Raw genomic sequence first — 23,281 nt, 5'->3', positions numbered from 1 at the left:
GCACCAACTCCATATTCCTCGCATGCACGTCCCCTGTCCTTGCCTCACCAAGCACACACCTTCTTGGTGTGCCTAGACTCAAAAAGAATATCCCTACTCGCCTAACCTGGCCTCCTGCTTTGCCAGGTTGGCTTCTGACATTTTGAGGTTGCTCACTCCTGCATTTCAGCTCTTGAAGATAATACCTGAAGTTAAACCTGCAAGTTCAATCACCATGGCAGCTGCAGTATGAAGCTGTCTTTGGCAGATGGCCACGATGATTGGCCTCCACAGACTGTGACTTCTGGCAATCTCTAGCACTTCACAACAGACTGATGTTAAGGGGAATGATGACATGGCTGTACAGCTTGACCATCAGATAAGCAGCATTCTCATTTAGCTTACAAATAGAGGTTAGTCACTATATGCTGGATTTAGTCATAAGATGTACTTTATTCAAACCTCAAGAAACTCAAACGACTTCCACTTGTACCCTTGAAAGTATTTCTGTAAAGATGTTACTGGAAATCCTCATATAAAGCATTTCTCATTTTTTACCATCCCTTTTTATCAAACCGTATACCAAAAAAAAAAAAAAAAAAGGTACTGTATATTTGACAAGGATGCTGCATTGCCAAAGCCACCTAGTTTTCACACAAGTATTGATAAGCTAACTCATCTGTCACAACTGTTTCAGATATAATGGAGCACCTTGCCACTGCTTCAGAGTTGATTCAGATTGGATGCAGAAATGAAGGTCCTGATTGTGTGATGCAATCACTCTGTCCATACAGCTGCTTGGGATTTTGCTGCCTTAATTTACTGCCCATTTACAAACCAGAAATAACTTAAATACGCAAACTCTGACATAACTACAGAATGGGCCTTAATGGCCCTAAACTGTCTACTGAAAGATACAAACATAAGAGCTGAGACTAACTGGGCAGTCACTTAGTCTCACAAAGAACAAGGCTGATTGTTTCTTAAGAAAGAAAAAAAAGCTATGCACAAAATTTAAAGCAGAGTTAACTTCAACAACAGCATCCCTCCTTCAAGAATGGAGTTTACTACCACTTAAAATATTGTTTGAATTTCTTGAGGTTTGAATAAAGTACATCTTATGACTAGATGGAATGTGGAAATCTGCAAAATTCAACATATAGTGACTAACCTCTATTTGTGAGCTAAATGAGAATGCTGCTTCTCTGATGGTCAAGTCCTGTAGAGCTGTTCATCATTCAAGTACATAGAGGACGGTTGTGGAAATGTTACAAGTGCCTGGATAGCACTGGGAAATGCTATAGCACTGTTTATATGAATTATGTATTGCTTTGGAACTTCATATTAACATACAATCAGAGGGACCTCTCCTCTTCCTCAATACAGGATACAGTGCTCTGTATCACCTTGTCAGCAAGGCATAAACTTGCATTAGGGAGAGAATCTGCAAGAGATCTGGGAAGTTTGAAATAACTTGTAAAGGAAAAATCAAATCCAAAAGCCAACCACAGATTCAGGTTAACGTTTTTGAGATTCAGCTAGCAACACACAGACAAGAGATTATTAAAAAGATTTTTTTTTCTCATTTTTTGTCATGAAAAAAAAAACCTGCTTGGACATTTTCATCATCAAAATACTCACAGCATTTAATAAATTGCTAAAACAAATATCCAGCTGGTGTCATAGAGATTTAGCTACAAATGGGCATTGTATGCAATGCTGGATTTCACTCAGAGGACTCATTCAGAAAGACTTATCAAATCTAGACCAGACTGAGTTGTCCTGTGACAGCTTCTGGGATCTTTAGAACCTATGACTTAGTGTAACCTTTTTGTTCCATTTGTCATTCAAGATGCATCACTGAATATGAAAGAGGACCACATCATACAAACAGCAAGCTTCTAATACGATTCTTCTCTGTTCTGTAGTTAAGCACTGAATGCTCTCAACTCCCACACCCAGACTGTGGCTAGCTTCTCTCTGCCTTATTGGAAGTATGGGAATGACCCACTAAAATTTCTTAATCTGCAGGGACACCAATTTTGAAATATATTTGATCTTAACTTTTAATTAAGAAGACAAATGGGTTGTGTTAGAGACAGCATATTTGAGGCAAATTAATTTAATGAAAGAGTAAACTCATATTTTGCCAATGCCTTCTTTCTATGGCTAAAGAAGGAAAAAAAATGCCCCCACAAAAAAACTACTGATTGCTGCTTTAGAACTCAAGCTAGCTCTCTATATGATCCCCCATCCAATACTAAAGAGGATTGGGAAGCCTGTGTATTTATGGGAGACAGCTGAAAGAGGAGGAGATAGGGGAAAGATGAAGAGTAGCAACTTGTGAGGCAAATGCTGAAGTTGCAACCAGAGCTGTATAGTAGAGGACCTTTAAAGCAGCTGCTGCAGCACCCCAAAGCAGCCCAGCCCCAGCAGCTGGACTTGTCACAGTTGTTATGGGCAGGGCATTCCATTTTCTGCAGATTCCTGAAGGATAAGAGAACTATCACCACCTTTTACAAGTGGTTGGTTCATTGAAATACACAGGCCAACAGCTGGCGGGTTTACTAGACAGGAAAAAAAAGAAACTTATTTTTTTCCTAAAAAAAGCATGGATTTACATTCAAATTACTTAATACACCACTAGAAAGCAGTAAGATATGGGAGTGATCAATGGAGTCTCGCAAGTGCTTCAGATACCTGTGTTTCAAGACATCTAAGATAATCAAGTCAGCACTGGCAAAATCTGCAGCTACAGGACTTCAACAGGATTCAGTTTGTCACTTTTCTGTATGTGGATTGTCAGAGCAGGCTGTCTTCCCCCAGCCAGAATTAGCGTAAGTTTTCAAAAGAAAGGCAGTTAGCTCTAACTTTCCTAAAACAAAGATTGCTACTAACATACTCTTAATTCCAGAAGACTTTAAAAAGAGGAATATCCTGTCTTGACAAAGTTTCAGTTTAACAAGAGACTTGTAGGAACTACAAATTTGCCACATTTTAATTAAAAAAAACCATTACATTACAATAAAAGAATGATACTAAATAAAAAGGTTCACAATGAACACTCATACACTGTAAACAGCTGGCAAAATTATTTAAAAGGCAGGCTACAATTCAGTAATGGTGAAATGCAGTTTCTTCTCTACAGAATCACTCCTCAGAGTCAGAAACCAGGGACAGTAAAGGCCTTCAGATGTAAGCTTTCATTTGTAGGAAAGACCCAAGAGTTTAACCAGCATTCTGAGCTTCTCTCTCAGAAAGCGTTCTCCTCCCTACAAATTCAGTGCCACCCATCCTTGTTCAAATATGGCAACTGCCAGAGTTTTCAAGGTAAGATATATACAGACCATCTTCACATCCACAGAGGTTTACAAAGCCTTGAGAGCAGAGCTTCTTAAAGTCATGGTTTCTTTTGCCAGGTATTCTCAAACATCCATATTTACAGTCCATAGCATCCAAACTACTGGAATGTTGCAAAAGTGTATTACATTTTTGCATGCCAACTTATCTGTAAAAATCATACTTACTTACTCAGAAAAACACACCAGATAGTCTTCAAGTGCAAAGGGCTCCTTCCTGCTCACAGGAGAGGATTACACACCTAACATGAAACCCAGCAGTATGCTCAAACCCCAAGCTGTTCAGTGGTTTTAACAGCCAGAGCAACACATTCAACAATGTCCTGGCACATGTCAGTTTCAGTTGAAAATCCCAGGATCAACATAAGGATATGCAAGAAACTCTCCCAGTTTATTGCCTTCTGCATCATAATGGAGCATCCGAAAACAAACATCACAGAAGAAACAAGGATCCTCTGGTGCCAGACTATCTCTGTTGGTTACCCACCTGCAGGTTACAAAACACAAGTGTATTCTTATGAGTGAAACACACTTGAGGCAAACATCTCAACATTTTACTCAGGATTGGGGATGGCAGCAACAAACAACAGTAATAATTTTATAAACACAAGGTTCTACCTATATTACATATCTCCCATCCCATGCATGCAGCTCATTTCCAAACTCCACACCCATTCCATGTCAACCCCAGCAGCTCCAGCAGCACTTCCTGAGAAACTCTCTAAACCTGTATTGCTGGTACAGTGCATTCAAAAAACAAAACAAACCAGGAATCTTCTGTCCACCCTTTGGCCATCTAAATCATAAAAGATAAATCTTTTTCTTCCTTAATGCAAGAAACTGTGAAATGGAGCAGATGTGTACTGACCCAAGCTCCTCTGAGTAATCAAAACCATTTAAGAGTCTAAAAGCAGGACCCTAATGATGCAGACACGAAAAGGTGAGGATTGCAGCACACTCCAGCAAGCACTGAAGTTAACATGAACACAAGTTAACATGTTTAAAGAGGGCCGGCCATGGCAATGAGTAATTAATTTATGATAGCACTCAAGAGGCCACGACAGCTGAAGGCCTCTGGTGATTACAGATGTTATCTGCACAGATTAGAACATACTGGACAGCCAGCCAAAGCAGCTCTGCTGTCTATGGTTTAGCATGTCCCCACTTAAGCTTAGTGCTTAATCCTGGTTTTAATTTAATGCATTTACATCACCTCTGGTAATGCCCTCCCCATCCCATCCTTCCCCCATATTGACCCTTTGGCTCCACCTCCCCTTATGGCCAAATGCCTCACAGATTATATTGTGAAGGCATCCTCAGGACTCTGCTAGGAACACAAGGATGGACTCCCATCTCAGGGGGAATTGGGTCTTTGCCTGATTCCAGAGAAGTCTAAGGCCAAACAAGCAAGACAATGAAGACACAGCTGCTGTGTCAAACAGAGGCTGAGAACATAAGTTTTCCTAAAGAAAAAATATTCTGCTCTTTTAAGGAAAAGGCAGAAAATCACAAAGAATTCCTTCAAGAACAGCTGTGGAGCACACAGTCTTCAGGTAGCGGTCAGGAGTTTCGTTGGGGCAAGTTAAATGCCTTTTAAAAATCTCCAGATTTTAGTATATTAGAATTGGACAGATCTATACCTGCATAGATGCTAGATTAAACAAAAGCACTGTATGATTTTTGGTAAATTATTTTGAAACATGTATCTTGCAAAGGAGGAAAACACAGCCTTTTCCTCCAAAAGCAGGATTTTCAAAAGTAATTGATAAGATAGCCAAGCTCTAGATATGGAAAAGAGCATGAGCCAAATAATTAATCTCTTACTCATTTAGTTCTTTTGAATCTGCTGCATCAATTCCAAACGAACACTACTTGCAGGAAGCCTTTTCCTGGTTAGACAGAGGTCAACTGCTTGAAGAGTGAAGATTATTCTTATTACGAAACACATACAGAGCTTTGATTTTTACTATTTTTTAAAGTTAGCAGCAGCACCTAGAAAGAATTGAGACAACAATAGCATCAAGAATGTAGCATACCTTGCTGTATACATCTTGCACACAAAACATTTTCTGGTACATAGCCAATGTTTCTTGACCAGCAAGGGATACAGATTCCTATCCAGACAGTCATCATGATGAATAAGCCTTGAGGGAAATAAATAAATACAACACATGCAATAAAGATGTTGCCATACTGAAATTTATCTGAACATAAGCATGGACATTGAAGATAGGGTATGATTTAAATTCCTATGTAAACTCTGACTAGACTTCTGCTTAACATTTCTTAACATAGATGAAGATCTGGAGATAGATTGCTAGTTGCATCATCTGTGGATTTTCTGGTCACAAGTAAATTCAGTTTGTGCAGTAACACAGAAGTCTTCAGACCATCTCCTTTCTGTGGTCTTTTTAAAGCTTTTATTTCCTATGCAGACTAACAAACTATTGTTAGGGGAAATCTTCAGATAATTCATGTGCAACATCTATGCTTTTCTCTGGGTTATGCTCCTTTTGGAAAGCACCATGTATTATGAACACTTTGATACATCAGGCTCCTGGGAACAGAAAATTGCTCACTGCAGACCACCACAGGAATGCTCTCTCTAGTTATTTACTGAGCAAAGTCTATACAATGGTTCTACTGTTGATGTGGCTGCCACCTCCATGGTCACTATCACATCACTTCTCTTCCTGGCCTATCCATCTCAGCCCACTATTTCCATTCCTCTTTTATCTTTTCAGTTCCTGCCCCTCAGCTTCAAGTTCAAACTAATTGTTCAGTTGAGTCCAGACACAGCCTACAACATTCTGCCCCCTGGTGCTACAGAATCAGGATGTAAATCTGCCACACATTGGCTCTACATGGAAAGATCTTCACACTGTGGTTGCCATTCCTGTTACACAGCAGTCATAGCATACTAATTGCAAAGCAGTCTTTGTATGCAAATGAAAAAGAAAAAAACAAGGAAGATTACTCTCTTTCTTTCAGAGATACTCCCATGTATATGGAAGAAAAATTTAAGCTCTGCAGAAGCCAGCAGAATAATCTTACAGCAAATAAGTTAGTCTAACAAACATTCAGCATGTAAGGTCTGAAGTTTGTCCAGAGAAGGCTTACTTTCATTTGCCCAAGGACTCCCAAAGAATAGTTACTTACCTTATATCTGTGATTATAATGATGTGTTCACAGTTCCCTTGGTGACAGTAAAGGTATGGAAAGCCAATTTTGAGGGATAAATCATTAAATACATAGTCCTCCATCTTGACAGACTGAAGATTTTCATAGCCTCTATCAAAAGATTCTGACCACTCTATAATTGTTCTGAAAACAGAAAGGCCATCAGCATAGCAAAGCTATGAACTGTGCATACAGAGAAAAGATACCTTGGGGGCATGCAAAATTCTTCACTGAGACATGGTTAAATGATGGAAATCAAAACATCTGGTAGTAATTTAAGGTGATTTCACAGCAATATTACAACACTATAGAACTGTCCACTGTTCTTGTGAAATATCTGCCTTTCAGTCCTCACCAGGCAGCTTCCTGAGGAGTTTTAGTCAGTGTAAGCTCCTGATGGCACCCATCCAGGGTCAGACTGTTTGCAGCACAATACTTTTTAAGTAGTCCAATAATTCAAGTTACTAGCAGGTTATTTTGCCCCCTTGGTCAATGACTTCATTTCAAAGTATTAAAAAGCTTTCTTTTTTGATTTCATTTTTGTCAAGGAAAAACACAAAGCTGACAAGTACAGTTACATTTCCAAAATTTAGCACTGGAAGGGCTACTGAAAATTTCTTTCTGGCTTTTCAGCACACTTCTACACACAAGGCATCTAACAAGCTGTGTACGCTACGACAAGCCCTTCTGTGAAGACCATTGTTGTTCACACAGAAAGACAAGAAGTAAAATATGGATTTCCCTGAAGTCACATACAAAGTCTGGCAGAACAACAGGGTCCAACAGTCAGCTCTTCCATACCAACCATTTTAAACATTTTGATCTCCTAAATCTCACTACCGTATCAGCAATACCATGCTTCCTTAAAATATCAAATTTCTTTTCTGATCAGTCACATAGACCTCGTGTTAACTTTACAATTAAGGCATTCAGCATATTTTCAAGACTGAGCAGGACAACCACTGCCACACAGCTGAGCTTGTCTTTCTGACACATCTTCTAGCTCTGATACATCTACAGGCAAGTCTTTTGATTCCCATCACAAGTAGGGAAGGCACTTAAAAACCCAGTACAAAATGCCACCTGTCACTTTACAAAGAAATCCCATCTCAACAGAGCAAAACAGCATTTGCAGGTTAAAAAATGGATTCATACTCTTTTCAAAAGAGAAGTGAATGGAAAGAATAAGTAGAGCAAGTAAAGTTAAACTTCTCTAAAAACCAACTCATCATGGGAAAACAGCAGGGTAAGTCCATTCCAGCTTAATACTCTAGACATTCCAGTATCTGTAACACCACAAGTCATAAACAAAACAAATGTTCCTTAAGGTCTTTCTTCCTCAGTCAACATCTACAAATATCGTACCTGCTCAGATCTCTGCACTCCGGGTATCTTTTATCATTATAAAAGATGCCTTCAAAATAGAAGAAGGCAGATTTGTAGAGATCCTGAGAGACAGAGAGAGAAGTCTCCATTAGTGTTATGAGAGAATAAATACCTTAAACAAGAACATGTCAAAAATCCAAGCATGTTAGATACCTAAATTATATTAAGAGACCTCATTCTACAGGTGTCTAAGAAAAGTTCTGTTCTGATTGCAGATGCTGGTGTGACAAACTAGGCTCATTTGATTGCCAACTACGCAGCTAGTCTGCTGATATTGTTCTCAAGCCAGTATGGGTTACTTTAATGCTCTTATTTCAGTCCCCATCACAGAAGTTATGGACTTCTACAAAAACACAGAACAAGAACACAGGCATCACTGCACAAACTTAGTAATTGCAAGGTGCTGACTTTAAAAAAGTACAATATTTTAAAAAATTAGCAAGATGCAGTGTGTTTACTTTGGGTGGCTACCAGATACCTATCCACCTGCTCTCACTCCTCTTGCTTTCCAGGACTGGGGAAACAAAGTAAGACAAGCAAGCTCATGGGTTCAAAGAAAGGCAGAAAATGAGAAAAAGCAAAGGCTGCATACAGAAGCAAAGCAAAAAAAAAAAAAAGTTATTATTCCCTACTTCCCATCAGCAGGTGATGGTGAGGCATTGGAATAAGCTGCTCAGGGAAGTGGTGAGATCAGCATCCCTGAGAATGTTGAAAAGCTGTGCGAATGTGGCACGAAGAAATATGGTGTCAGGGTTTGACACTGGCACAAGGCCAAATGCCCCCATGAAAATACACCTTCTCTGGTGTCTGCTGTGAGATTTTGACCAGGAATAAACAAAGCAGGCTCTCACTTGAAAAAAAGAAAAGTTTATTAACTAAACTACAAAAACAATTACTAAACTACACACAAAAGAAAAAAAAAGAAAACACGAGGAAAATGAAAACCTCACAAAAACACTCTCCTCCTCCTCCCCCCTAAATTCCCAATACAATACATCTTCCAAAATCACCAGTTCTGGGTCCAGCACCACCCTTTAGAATGCTCAACTTTCAGTTCCTCAAGAGGAGAGGGAGTCCTTCCATGTGTCGTGGTGGCCTTTTCCGTCCTTGTTCTGGTGCTCTCACCACCGAACAGGAACCAGGGCTGCTTCCAGGGTTGTCTTTTTAAGGATGCTTTGTCCAGTTCCAGAAAAGCACAGTATCTCACCTTCCCACCTTTGGGACATCTGTCCCCCCCATATTTTATATACCCCCTGGGGCCGAGGGGTCCCCACACTGAATCTTCTTTGGCTCTGGGACATTTCTCCCCCTGGACTCAGTCTCTGTATCTCACGGAAACATGGCTCTGTCCATGGCTACACGAAAGAGTCCAGCATAAAATGCCACTCCCTCTTCTCCATTCTTCCAACATCTCTCACTCTCTCTCTCTCTGATCCAGACCTTCATCACTCGTCTAGGAAGGGTTAATGTTCTGTAAGGTTTTTATTGTCCAAAAAGGGTTAAAAACTCCTCCAAGCAGCTGGACTCCTGGCTGCACCCCCCCCATCTCCTCAGCCGGGCTGCCTGCTGCCAGCACATGTCTACTGAATTTCAAGGTAATGACACAGGCTGCACTCTCTCTCTCTGTCTGTCTCCAAGGGGGGGGGAACAGGCTGCCCATTGCTTCCCAGCATTTCTTTACTTCTTCCTTCCACCCTTGGGGGGGCCAGGCCTACCTCTCCCGGGCCGGGCCGCATGGCTTTTCCCCTCCCCTCGCCCAGCCAGCAACTGGGCCGGGGGAGAGACCCAACTCCTTCCCGCTGGAAATACAAAGAGAAACTGCCAGGGGGAGAGCCCTGCTTTTACCCTGTGTTCTCAGAGGTGGATCCAATGCCCAGTGGTTGGGCCAGATGGCAATATTCAAATCTGAGCACCCGTTGGCCCCATCCACAGCATCCCAGAAATCCTGTTTCCGGGTCAAACCATGACATATGGTTTAGAGAACACAGTGACGGCAATGGAGTTGATCTGGCATCTGGAGACTCTTGCACTGCTGGTATGAGTGCCATAAACTGTTAATGATCTATGATGGAAGAGAATGTTACAAATGGACTGTCTACATGTGACAAACTTTGTAATTAAGGAAGAATTTTGAAGGATGATAGATTTTCTTGTGAGACACTAGAAGTGAGGTGATTGGAACTTCCAGGATTGCCTGTTTGACTTGTTTACACAGATGTGACCAGGAAGTGCTCTCATGTGTAGCTGTGCATGTGTGCACGCATGTGTGCAGGGGACAGACTTCAATAATTCTCTGTCACCTCAGTAAGAAGTACTTTGTGTTCTGATCAAATGCACACAGAGTTAATGTGGTGTAGAGTTAACTTTCCCCACAGCAGCCCCTGTGCATGCTCTGCATTTTTGGCAAAGGGGAGTCAATAATACACCAGTGTCCTGGCTACTGCAAAGCAGTGCTTGCACAGCTTCAAGGCTGTCTCTCCAAGTCTCCCCAAGACCAGTGGACTGGGGCTAGGTGAGAGGCTGGGAGGGAATGTAGCTGGGACAGCTGACCCAAACTGACCCAAAGGATATCCCACATCATATGATGCTGCACTCAGCAATAAGAGCTGGAGGAAAAGAGGAATGGGGCATTCATGGTGAAAGCATTTGTCTTCCAAAGCGACCACTACGTATGCTGAGGTCCCAGGAAGTGGTTGGAACAGAATCGTAGAATCATCAAGATTGTAAAAAACCTCTCATATCATCAAGCCCAACCATCAACCCAGCACTGCCATGATCACCACTAAACTATACCCCAAGTGCCACATCCACACATTTTTGAACACTTTCATGGCTGATGATTCCACCACTTCCCTGAGTAGCCTGTTCCAATGTCTGACCACCCTTGCATTCCTAATAACCAATTTAAACCTTCTTTAGTGTAATTTGAGGCCATTTCCTCTCATCCTGTCTCTTGTCACCCAGGAGAACTGACCCCTTACCTGGCTATACCGTCCTCACCCTCCCTTCAGATAGTTGTAGAGAATGATAATGTCTCCCTTGAGCCTCTTTTTCTCCCTCAGCAACCCTTCAAGGACTCAATAAAGATTATCCGCATTTATTCTAAATGGGAAACATGGACAACCAGCCACTCCATTATCAGACCAGTCTGGGGATGCTTATTTATGCCCAGAGGTCTCTTTGAGCTATTAACTCTAGGTTGCCAAAACACGGGTAAAGCAGACACTGCTTTTCCAAAGACAGGACTTCTCAGATCATCTGCATGAAGACACAGTAGTAGAAATGTGTTTTACATTCAGACTCTTTGATTCACTTCTATCTGTTACTGTTACTCTCTCTGCTGCTGGCACAATACAGGAAGGAGTGGCTGATACACCAGATGATCCTGTTGCCAGCCAGAGGGATCTTAACAGCCCAGAGAAATGGACCAACAAGAATTTGGTGAGGTTGAGCAAGGAGAAGTGCAAGGTCTCACCCCTGGGGATAAACAAGCTGATGTTGGACTGTAGGCTGAGGGCCACTCAGCTGGAGAGCAGCTAGGCAAATAGGACTCAGGGAACCTGGTAGATCCCAAATTGAACATGAGGCAACAATGTGTCCTTGCAAAAAGGATAGCCAATGGAGCAGATGGGATCCTGTGCTGCATTAGCTAAAATACCACTAGCAGGTCAAGGAAGGCGATCCCTCAGTTCCCCTCAGCACTACTGAGGCCATACCTAAAGGCCTGTCTTCAGTTCTTGGCTGCTCGGTGTAAGAGAGACACGGACATACTGGAGAAAGAGTCCCACAAGGGCCATGAAGATGATGGGACTGCAGTATCTCTCCTAAAAGCAGTAGCTGAGAAAGTTGCGAGTCAGAATCCTGAAGAGAAAGCTCAGGTAGGGGAATCTCATTAACATACACAATACCTTTAGGGAGGGTGCAAAGAGGATGGAGCCAGGCCCATTTTAGCAGTTCAAGTGACAGGATTAGAGTCAATAAGCACAAACTGAAACACATACAACTCCTCCTGAACCTCAAGGAACACTTCTTTACTGACACAAGCAACTGAATACGGACAGAGGTCGTCCAAGGAGGTTTTGCAACCTCCATCCTTGGAGATATGTAAAAAATGTCGGGACATGGTTATGAACAGCTGGCTGTAGGTGGTCTTGCTTGAGCAGAGGGAGCAGACCAGATGCCCTCCACAAGTCCCTTTCAATGTCAACCATTCTATGTTGATATTCTATCTAATGTCATATGATGTATAATCAAAATGACTCAATTTCAATATTGTCAACTAGATGATTGTTTTGCTCATACCCAGAGAATACGTAGCAGTTTTGCGAGAGAAGAATAATCTTCATCCCTGCATATGATTAGCATCCAGTTGCAAACAACAAAGCACAGTGGGATGGTCTGGCTTTTTATTATTAGTGGGATTAAGCTATTACCTCTGGTGTCAGAATACAGCTCAGAATAAAATTCATTCACAGGAATATACCTATGCAAAACTCACTGCTTCTGTTTCTACTTCCTAGCAGTAGCAATGATGGTATTTTTCTTGATATTGCACAAAACAGATCACCTTGGTAATGCCGCTATGAAGTATTTACTTACAGTGCAACCAACAGGCAGAACCAATGCAGCTGAATTTAGTGCTGAAGACAAAACAATGAAGCAAAACTCTGCCTCCCCTTCTATGTTTTCAAGACTCCTATACACGTAGAGGGTTCCACATAGAAAGTTTTACCTTGCTGATGTGCTCTGGTGCTTGATCTGGCTGACTGCTGAACTCACCACCTATCTGGAGGTCACTGACACAGGAAATCGAGTCTCTCAGTTCAGTGAGCTTCTGGCTGCCCAGTACAAGGACTGTTTGGAATGGTTTGTGATCTTTATGCTACAAAGAACACAGAATACAAACCCCAGATAAATTATAACTTGTCAGCATCAGCACTTCTCTTCATTTGACAGCTTAAGGTCATTACTGGCAGCATCTGGCACATCACTTCTCTGAACAGCATCTTGTCACAGCCTCTCCTAAGACAGGTATTTAATAGTTTTATTCAGGAACTCAAATGTTACATTCTCCATCATAAAGTGCAGAAAAGACACAAAGTCTGAGCTCACTTATCCGAAATCAAGAAAAAGTACTTTCGTTTTCGTGTATTTATTTTCAAGTTTTGAGCTTTCTGTAAAGTAAATTAACTACTATGTAATTATTGTAAAAGTTTTGTTATGTAAACCACTAAACGAATTAAAGCCAGATTCTGAAAAAGCCTTAAGAAATTATCAGAGTTGAAGAGTTTACCACATGTCATCAGTAGATTCACTGATTTTAATTGCTTGGTAGAGCAAGATATTATCTGAATAGGAAATAATCAGAATACAACCCAGAGAATTTCATACCAACCTTCTGAAATATAAGAGGATAAAAGATGTTCAGAGTTAAAAGTAGTTCTCCCTCCTCAATTAGATCTGTTGGATCGTCTGGCCTCTTTCCAGTTGCATGCGACTCCTGGAAAAACATACGCACACACACATATATATATTATACTGGCAACCATAAATACACACACACACACACAAAATAAACACTGGGCAATGGTCTGAGAAATGCTGAGGAACATGAATTAATTTTTGACTATGTAGCCTTCTGAATTGGAAAAAGCCTATTTCCTCCAAGGCGGAAAGGTGAGAAACTGCTCCAATTACTGACTGCAAGCACATTTCTTCATTTCTCAGCTTTGTTGCAAGACAGCTGGCTGCTCCTCGGCTATTGAGACGCCCCACATAAAGGTATTCGAGGCTGTTGTCATTCTGCCCTCTTGGAACCCAGCTGCTACCAACTTTCACCACTGAACGCTTTCATATGTAAAGGGAGATTGCAACCCTTAATTTGGGAAACGCTAATCTAGAAAATATACACAGAATGAAATATATGAAAATTACAGTCAGTGCAGCACTTCCTCTTATTAGGGAAGCTAGACATAGCTGGAAGCCATAATTTCTCCAAAATTGAAACCCAAAACGCAGCACTGCCCTTGCCACAGTACTGCGTATCAGAAAAGAAACAAATGATCCCTACATTTTCATCCTGCTTTGTGTTTAAGACACAGCCCAGCTGTGAAGGTACTTTTCTGTGGCCGTTTCCTCCTTTTCCAATAAATTAAGAGTGTGTTCCTGCACAAACACCTCCCACCAGCATGGAGTATTCCTGAGATTTAGTAACAGGAACTTGTACTCCTGCAAGACTCAGAGATACCTGTGCTCTCTACTTTGCACCTCTTCATGTGACACATTCCAAACTCCTGTTCTCCTCTTGTACAAAGGCATAGTGGTCCCAACCACAGAATTACTCCTCTGACACAGCTTGCTTAAAGAATGCAATAAATGACCATGTGCTCATTCTTTCAATGCATACTGCAGTATTCACTGAAACCCTCTATGAAGGTTTCTGCTGCTAATATTTTCTCAGATATTCCCCAGACAAAGAGCCCAGCAGAGCACTTGCATCATGTTGTTTACATAATGTGCCTGGATCTCCGAACAGCTGAAACATGATAACTCTCAACAGACCAGGAAACCTCAAGAGGAAAAACAAGTCTAACAGTCACATGAGGTTCTTTCCTCACTACACTTCTGTCCCTAATTTTTACAGCAGTTCATGGCTTGCTAAAGCCATGGACTCCAGCACTTCATTGTCCCTGAAAGAGTTCGAAGAACGTGTATATGTGGTGCTTAGAGACACAGTTTAGTGGTAGATCTGGCAGTGTTAAAGGTAATGGTTGGGCTCAATGATCCTAAAGGTCTTTTAATCTTAATGGTTCTATGAACGTTTATGAAATGAGGTTTTGCTGTTTAGGACTTCAATGGTTAAGAAGAAATCATTAAAAAAACCCAAACTTATTAAGCACAGTTAAAAAATTCCAATAAGGCTTTTCAGAGGCTGATGACTACACTCTTGGTTCCTGGTTCCAGTTTAGAATGGCTGAAAAACTTGGTTTACAAAGCTCAGAATTAGGAATTTACCACCACTGTGCTGCTACCATTTTCTTCTCTCAGCCCTACTGAAACCAGCTCACAATCATTCACACACTGAAGCTGTTTCCAACACTGGACACCAGCAGCAAAACATTACACATTTTATCTAGCTCTATGTCTACTTCTAAGTTCACAGCACTTAGAAAAAGAAGTCATATAGTGGTAACAAGATGGAGCTCCTCCTTAACTACATCCAGTACTAACAGACAGTAAAGAGCAGACTTCCTGTCCTATCTTTCCATAAAATGTCTTTATCTTTAATCATTACCAGCGAACTTGCATCTGCAAACATTTACAGTGTACATTTCATAGAGGTGAATGAAAAAGCAACCAGAAGTTGGATTTTGGCTCCTGAGAGCCTATAAGATGACAGGCAACTTACCATCTCATAAGTAAGAGTTTCTTGTCTGCAAGCCCGATCCACAATAATTGTTTCTTCTCTCCTCTCTAAGGCCTTCTTCCGAATTCTGAGAGGCAGCAACATAAGACAAAATTTCATTCAACAATTTCCACTTAGAATTTCAAGAATTTCATATTTTTAAATGACATAAACTACTACAGAGCAGCTTTCAAAGAGCAGGATTCTGGTCTGTCTTAGTGGGACAGACTAACTTAAAACACTCATCTCCTGACTTTCATAAAACCTGAGAGTGCACAGGCCAGCTTGTGGGTTTTTTCCCCCTCATGTGCAAATGACAGGTGGTTTGTAAGTAATTTTACACTCACAACAAAAAACAACAAAATGTTTGAAGAGGTTTTACTAGGACAAAACACTTTGTGACTTTTAAAGAAACTGTTTCAACAATTCTTTCCACTTCAAAAAAATTGAATTCATGTTCAAGCAAAGCACAAGGAAAGAAACAACCCACAAATATTACTTCTCAGCCCCACAGCACGGACACTTCAGAAAACCAAAAACCAAACCTTCATTATCAGTTGTAGAAGAAAGAGTACCATAAGTAGAATACCTACTAAAATACATGCATTTAACCACTACATGAACACCCAATCCTTAACATCCAGGGTAAGTTTACTTATCCTCCAGACCTCCACAAGGGTTTTCAGTAACAATCAGGCTTAACACTGATCACATTTCTAAACACATTTCTTTACATTAGTGCTATGTAAAGTACAGCAAAGGCCTGAAGTGGCCAAGTTTGCCAGCTGATAGAAACCTTACATATATCGGTTATCCTCTGAAATGCACCAGATATATCAATAAATTCCATGCACAATCCAAAACTCAACAAAACAGAGTGGGCTCAGATAAAGAGGTTATCGGGATACAGCATCAGGACTTACAGTCTGGCTGTTACAGAGTAACTGAGAGTTACTAGAGGTATGAGATAGGTTTCTTTGCAGGAACCTCACACACATGATTATCAGAAGGCCCCTGCACACTCCAAACTTGGGCACTACTTCAGAAGCACCTAGGTTCAGAAATCCTTTTCCAACAAGAAAGAAGGCATATTCTGTATATCTTAATAAAAAAGTTCCTAAGCAACATTCAGAAGACTCATACCAATGGTGCCATCATAAGTTGGTGTTTCTGCCCTTATGGCATTTCTGTAGGGTGCCAGTAAAGGGAACAAGCAGCCAGCCATATTTCCCAACCCACCACAAACAAGGGTACTGTGAGAGCACTGTAACAGCATACCGAAGAGTGAGCAGACTGCTGTCTTCAGGAATAACATTTGGGTCCTCTTCTTTCTCAGAAGACATTAACATATCAATGCTAGAACAATAAAAAAATAACAGAATCACAGGATCGTAGTACAGTTTGGGCTGGAAGGGACCCTAAAAGATCATCTTGTTCCACTACCCCCAGCATCATTGGCAGGGACACATTTCACTGGATCAGGCTGCTCAAGGGCAGGTCCAACCTGGTCTTTAACGCTTCCAGGAATGGAGCATCCACAAATTCTCTGGGCAACCTGTTCCAGTGCCTCACCACTCTAGACAGTAAACAATTTCTACCTGATATCTAATCTAAATCTAGAGCTATTCCCTTTGGACACAGCAGTGATTTCTCACAGTCTGTGCAGAAGTGCAGGAACCTGGAGGTGGTTTCACCACCTGGTCCCATATACGAGTTCCCATTTCAGGTTGTGCACTGCAGCACACCAGATTCAGAGGAATCATCATATGTACATCCCCTCCTCTCCAGTCCTTCCCAGAAGCATTTTGCATTCATCACAATAAAATTTTATCCAGCTTAAAAATAGTCTGAGGAAAAATATTTAAAACAGAGAACGGCTTTGAATCAGACTTGATTGCCTTTGTCTCTCACTTTTGCAAACTATATGAAGGCAGGGATTACTCCAGCGCCTAAGTCCACCTGCAGTTTGGATCCCAGCAAACTCTTGTGCAAACCCATCTCTTTATGGGACAAAACAACCACTGGTGAAGTCCAGGAAAACTTCTTGGACTATACCATTTACCCTCAATAACATTTATGGTTTCTTTATATTCTTTTTCATTATAATCTTATAACATTCCCCATGTCAGCAATAATATTGCTACAGTAATGAATAACCCTTTGGAGTGGAACTGCATAGGAATTCAAAGTAATTGAGAAATAGAAATCTGAAATCAGCTGTTACCAGCTGACAAATAAGCAAAAGTCAGAGACAAAATTTTGATTGTGGACAGATGGCTTTGTTCTGATGAGCCAATAAAGTCATTCAGTAGTGACAGTAAATATAAATTTACTATTGTTCAGTTACTTACCATTCAGCAACAAACAAAATTTTAAACTTTCTGTTTCACAGTTTTCATCTCAAACAGAATTTTTTTTTAAGTTAGTGAGAAAACGGGATTCTCTCAGAAGCAGTATTTTAAAAGGAACTTTGCAGTAATGAACCACAACCTCCTGGAAACAGAATGGATTTTATCCTTAGATTCACAGTTGAGGAAGTGGAGGCAGAGACAACCATGGTAATCCTGCATCAAATATAGACTGAAACACAGCTGAGAAATACTAATCTAACTAACAGAAAGATGGAGAACAGCAGTTTGTAGAACACAGTTCAACCTTTTAGATGGGGCTCTTCTCCAGGCAGCATAGTGCTGTTACGAGCAACCACATAATCAAGGGAAGGACATCTCCTGACAGACAAATCAACTCACAACTGACCCTTTCTGTAAAACTGACAACATGAACAAGTTATCCAAAGACTTCTGGCACATGGATCAGTGATCCTATACACCAAAGAGCCCAAGTCACTTGAATATGTAAAATATTCATATAAATATACCATTTTGAGGAAATGACTTTGTATTCAGTTTTTTAAACTTCACAGGAATTATATGCAGGATCTGAAAATGTTTATTACCTACCATTGTGAAGTTGCACTTGCATCAAAGGTGACAGTTTCCCATGTCCCTTCTGTGCCAGAACCCACCAACAATATGTCAGAACCTACCAAAAATATTTGTGCTTTTCTTTCTTCCCACAGCCCTAGGTGGGATTTCTGGCTGTGCTATCTACACCATGACCATTAACTGCCTGTTTCAGGGAAAAAACTAATATCCTCGCAAAAGCTGCTATATAGAGATACAATGTAAAATAAGCGACACTAAAACTGCTTCCTCTTTTTCCTTGTGAGGAATGGAAGGCAGCTAGTGTAAAGGGATACTGTCACTGAACCCCTGACAAATTCCCATGGAAGCTTGCAAGCACTGGTACTGCCACTTCTCACTCCTGAAAGTCAGAACCCCCCAATTTCTAAAAGAAAAGCAGAGCACCCTTTTTAGTATTGAAAATCTGTCCAACAGTTAATTACACATGTATTGTACCACATGCCCTGAAGCCTGGAAAGGCTTTGCTGCATGGCTGTACACACAGGCCATGCCAGAGCTCCCCCAGCGTAACTCCACTGCTGCCAGTGGAACCACGTAAGCAATACTCGCTCCATTGTCCTGAGGAAGCCAGGCTTTACAAACAGGAATTATATGCTGATCCCTTCAGAAATGAAGGCTAAGTCAGTGTCAGACACCTAAGACACAGAAGTGTGTGCAATACAGAGTTTTCACTAGGAACACCTCACTCCTGACTGCTGCAAGCTTGGGATCCTACTGTGTCCCCACCAAGACTATTCCCTGCATGCATGACAAATTCACCCAGTGCACTCAGTTATAGAGAGGGGAAAACACTGACCATGCTGTTTAATGGAAACTAAGGAGAAGTGTAGGATGGTAATGAGGAACAATAGCTGAAACTGTCTCCTGAAAAAAGTCAAATGCCAGGTGTTATGTAAACTTATGTCCCTTACAAAGATATTTTTAGGTGATCAGAAATAAAAAGGCTAAAGAGAACTCTCTGGAAATGTAGACTTGTAAGCAGTCTACCAATGAAGTTTTCAAAGTCTGTGACTTTACTTTTCCTAGATATTCTAGCAGCACAACGAGTTTTCTCTTTTAGATATTCAAAGATATTTTAGTATTTGGCCTGATACTTTTTAATAAGGGGTTACAGTGTTCATATTACTCTTTACATTGCACATATTTTAAAGGTAGTACTTTCATCACCTTTGAGACACTAATACCACAAGACACTAAATACTAATACGTTAAGACGTTAATGCTAGCTTAATGCAGCTTTATAACACATCCCAAGAGATATTTACAACTACCCCCTCTAATAAAACAAGAGGGTGAATTAGGGCTGAAGTTGAATGAGGTACCTGCAAGCCTCACCTCTCTTGACCTACCTAAAACCCACAGTGATCTGAGGCTTAGCCTGCCCTATACATGCAAGGAACACATCACACAGAAGACAAAACAGAATAACATAACTCAGCACCTCCAACATTCAAGGACTTCAGTCACTCAAGCACCAATCACGAATACCAACGTAAACTTCTTTGCTTACAGATTCCTGAGGCATTTGAACAAAGCTCAGAATTTTACTTTTTTGACATCTTGGTTTTTTAAGAGAATTATGATGGAGTCTTCCAGAAAAAGATACAATTTTACATCTGTTTAAGATGAAAACACAACCAATCTCTACAATGATTATCATACCACTTGAGCATACCACTTGAGCAATATGCAAGGCATTCTTACTGAGTCAAATGCAAGTGAGGGAAGACACAAATTTTTTCCTGCATTCTGTTTGCAGAAATGTATTACAGGAAGAAAACAGAATTAAAAAAAAAATAATAATTACCCAAAACCAACCAAGCAAAACAGCAACAAAAATGAAGCATCAAATAAACAAAAACAACCCAACAAAACAAACAAAAAGTTAAAAAGAAAAACTCCAAAAAGCCCAAAAAACAAACCAACAAAAAAAAACCCCAAACCAACCAAACAAAAAAAAACCCACAAAACCATCCCACAATAACTACATTGCACTGGGGTGCTCAAAGAGTTAAACAGCATTTAAACATGATCCCTGTCTCCTCACCAGAAGACCCTGCATTGTCAGGAGTACTTAAACGTACACTATGCAACTATTCTGAAAAAGATCTAATGATGGATACTGAAAAACTTCATCCTGAATCCATGAAAGTATATTTTAATCCTACCTGATTTTAAAAATAGATGTAGGAGTATCCGCATCTTCCTATCTCTCTTCTACCCCAAGAAAACCTACTTAATTTGTCAGATGTTTCCTCAGAAGTAGAGTCAGAAAATCCGTGTTTATATCCATTACGTGTTCAATTCAGCACTTATAAAATTATATTTACACCAGTAATAAATGTGATCCCAGCATACCATAGAACAGATCTTGGTGTAGCCCAGCGTTCTCCTCTCTCCTCAAGACAGGAATATGGGCAGCTTAAGGTCGGTGAGTGAAAGTGATCAGAGGTGGCGATTTGAGGTTGGCAAATGTGAAGGAGGGACTCAAGAGGCTAGGGACATTTAATTTAACAGCGAAAGCACATGGAGATTACAGATTGGGATTTCTAGTCTGAACAGGGGAAAGGTCACACCAGGATGTGCAGGTTTAGCTTAATTCTCCTGCAAAGCCAACAAAAGGCTGCCAGATGATCAGTTCTCTCCCCTTCATAGACCACCAGTCTTTTTTCTCTTTCCCAAATGACCACTGTTCACAGTACACTCAGCCTCAAGCAGACAGCATTGCTCTGTAACACTAGCAAATGCAGACAGCAAGTGAAATGCAGCAGGTGTAAACTGAAGAAAGCAATACAGAAGAAAAAAAGCAGAAGGAATGAGGGGAAAAAAATAAAGAAACCACCACCTTGGAATTCAAACTAAAACAGCAAAGACAGGTTCAGGCAACAGAGCTGCCACAGAGAATAAGGCACAGCACAGGAGCAATCAGGGACAATCTAGACTGGAAGAGCTTACAGAGTAATTGTCACAGTTTCTGCCACTTCAGAATACTTTTTTTTTTCTTTGAACCAATATCATCCTTTATTTTTACTAAGTCTAGTAATGGTAAAAATTTATGCTAGCCACCAGAACTGTAACAGGTGAAGCACAAAGTTATGCAGATAGGATCAGAACTCTGGCATGTCTTCCTTACTGACAGACTACAGGTAAATAACCAACTGTGATGCTTTCTACAGGAATTACGGCCTGAAATCAGGCCTCTTCTACAGCTGAAGGACACTCACTATCCACATGACCTGAAAGCCTTCCAGCCATCGCGTGTTAGATTTGCTGCTGCCTCAACACCCACAAAGCATTTACATACCCCTGACTTCACCACCAGCCCTGAGAAAAACAAGTCAGTGGAGGCTAAAGACCAAGAGACACTCAACAGGTACTGTATGCAGCCAGCTACCTGAACATTTACCTACTCTAAACGATGTTTTTAAGGGATTCAAACTAAAAGAGTAGGCTTAGATTAGCATTAGGAAGAAATTCTCTGCTGTGAGGCTGTTGAGGCACTGGAACAGGTTGCCCAGAGAAGTTATGGATGCCCATTCCTGGCATTCAAGGTCAGGCTGGATCAGGCTTTGAGCAACCTGTTCTAGTGAAAGGTGTTCCTGCCCATGGCAGGGGGATTGGAATAAAATGATCTTTCAAGTTCCTTCCAACCCATTCTGTGATTTTATGATTCTTTGTTAATACAACCATATGCCTGGCTTATTTCTTCGTATAAGGTATATGTTTCATTGTACAACTGCTGTCTCCTAAAACCATTAAGACGTTCAGGTGCCCTAAAGTACTTAACCCGTACCATGTTACTAAATGTTTACCCATGCAACTTTAAGCGCCGAACTATTTGTGCAAATTCGCAGATGTAACAAGGTTTCCACAACTGGAGCACTACCCTCCACAAAAACTGTTTGCCTTCACGGCATTTTTGGCCTCCAGAGATTTTGGTGACCAACTCTTCATAAGGAACTGTACTACAAGAGAAGGAGTATTCAGTACAAATGAGAAAGGGGCAAATTTGGACTGGGTATTAGGAAGAAATTCTTTACTGTGAGGGGGGTGAGGCACTAGAAGAATTTGTCCAGAGAATCTGTGGATGCTGGAAGGCTGGCAGTGTTCAAGGCCAGGCTGAATGAAGCTCTAAGCTATTTGGTCTCCTGGAATGTGTCCCTGGACATGGCATGGGGTTATATGGCTTCAAGTTCCATTCCAGCCCCCTGACAGTCTATGACTTTGTATTTACTCGGGAAACAGAAACAAACGCGTGCCACAGGTCCGGAAGAGGCTGCTCTGAAGCGGTTTTGCCTGAGCACCTTCCGCTTCTCCCCAGGAACCGCCGCGGCGTGCGGGGACAGCACCAGCCGCCTCCCCGCACCAGCGCCAGGCGAGGCCACCGGCATCCCCCTCGCACCGGAGCCGCAAATCCCGGCCTGCACACAGCCGGCCTGCCTCACCTGCAGACGGCGCGCACCTCGGCCGCCGTGCCCGGCGCGCAGCCCAGCGCCGCCGCCACGGCCGCGTCCTCCTCCTCCTCTTCCGCCTCCGCCGTCAGCGAGAGGTCGGGCGGCCCCAGCAGCCGCCGCCAGCCGAGGCCCAGGGCGCCCACGCGGAACGCGCGCGTGTACAGCTCGGCCAACTCGTAATCGGGCACCACGGCCGCCATGGCCGCCATGGCCGCCGGGCCCGCCCTGCGCCCGGCCCGCCACACGCGTCACGGGCCGCGGGCGGGAGCGGAGGCTGCGCCTGACCGGGAAAGCGGCTGCCGTGCCTCTCCTGCCGGGCGGGAAACACCGGGAACGCTCGCTAGGGAGAAAACAGCTCCCGAAACAAAAAAAAAAAACACCAAAAAACACCAAAACCAACCAAACAAAAAAGCCCAAGCAAAACAAAACATAATACTAGCACAGCTTAAGACTGTCCTCTCATTCTGCCACTTATTATCTGGGGAAAAAGACTGATCCCCACCTGGCTACACTCTCCTTTAATATGCTTATTCT

General features: G+C 41.7%; 1 protein-coding gene across 1 annotated transcript; it reads right to left on the bottom strand.

The window, feature by feature from the left end:
• Positions 1-1,598: 1,598 nt before the first annotated feature.
• On the bottom strand, positions 1,599-22,968 carry SNAPC3 (small nuclear RNA activating complex polypeptide 3). Its single transcript, XM_063180542.1, has 9 exons — positions 22,739-22,968; positions 16,588-16,665; positions 15,313-15,397; positions 13,300-13,404; positions 12,637-12,786; positions 7,884-7,966; positions 6,498-6,662; positions 5,375-5,482; positions 1,599-3,825 (listed from the first exon to the last, which is right to left on the bottom strand). Exons 1-9 carry the CDS (start codon positions 22,954-22,956, stop codon positions 3,678-3,680), a joined length of 1,140 nt encoding a protein of 379 aa, XP_063036612.1. The 5' UTR covers positions 22,957-22,968; the 3' UTR covers positions 1,599-3,677.
• Between the last annotated feature and the right edge of the window lie 313 nt (positions 22,969-23,281).

Source organism: Melospiza melodia, chromosome Z (assembly GCF_035770615.1).
Source record: "Melospiza melodia melodia isolate bMelMel2 chromosome Z, bMelMel2.pri, whole genome shotgun sequence".
Taxonomy (NCBI): Eukaryota; Metazoa; Chordata; class Aves; order Passeriformes; family Passerellidae; genus Melospiza; species Melospiza melodia.
The sequence above is the reverse complement of the archived record's forward strand: the minus strand, read 5'-3'. Positions and strand labels throughout refer to the sequence as shown.

Excerpts from the sequence above, each read along its gene's own strand:
- SNAPC3 (XM_063180542.1), bottom strand. The coding sequence starts at position 22,956 with ATGGCGGCCATGGCGGCCGTGGTGCCCGATTACGAGTTGGCCGAGCTG. Across the intron at positions 5,483-6,497 it reads ATTATAATCACAGATATAAG|GCTTATTCATCATGATGACT; the intron begins GTAAGTAACTAT and ends ATTTCCCTCAAG. Across the intron at positions 3,826-5,374 it reads TGCAAGATGTATACAGCAAG|GTGGGTAACCAACAGAGATA; the intron begins GTATGCTACATT and ends TGTAACCTGCAG.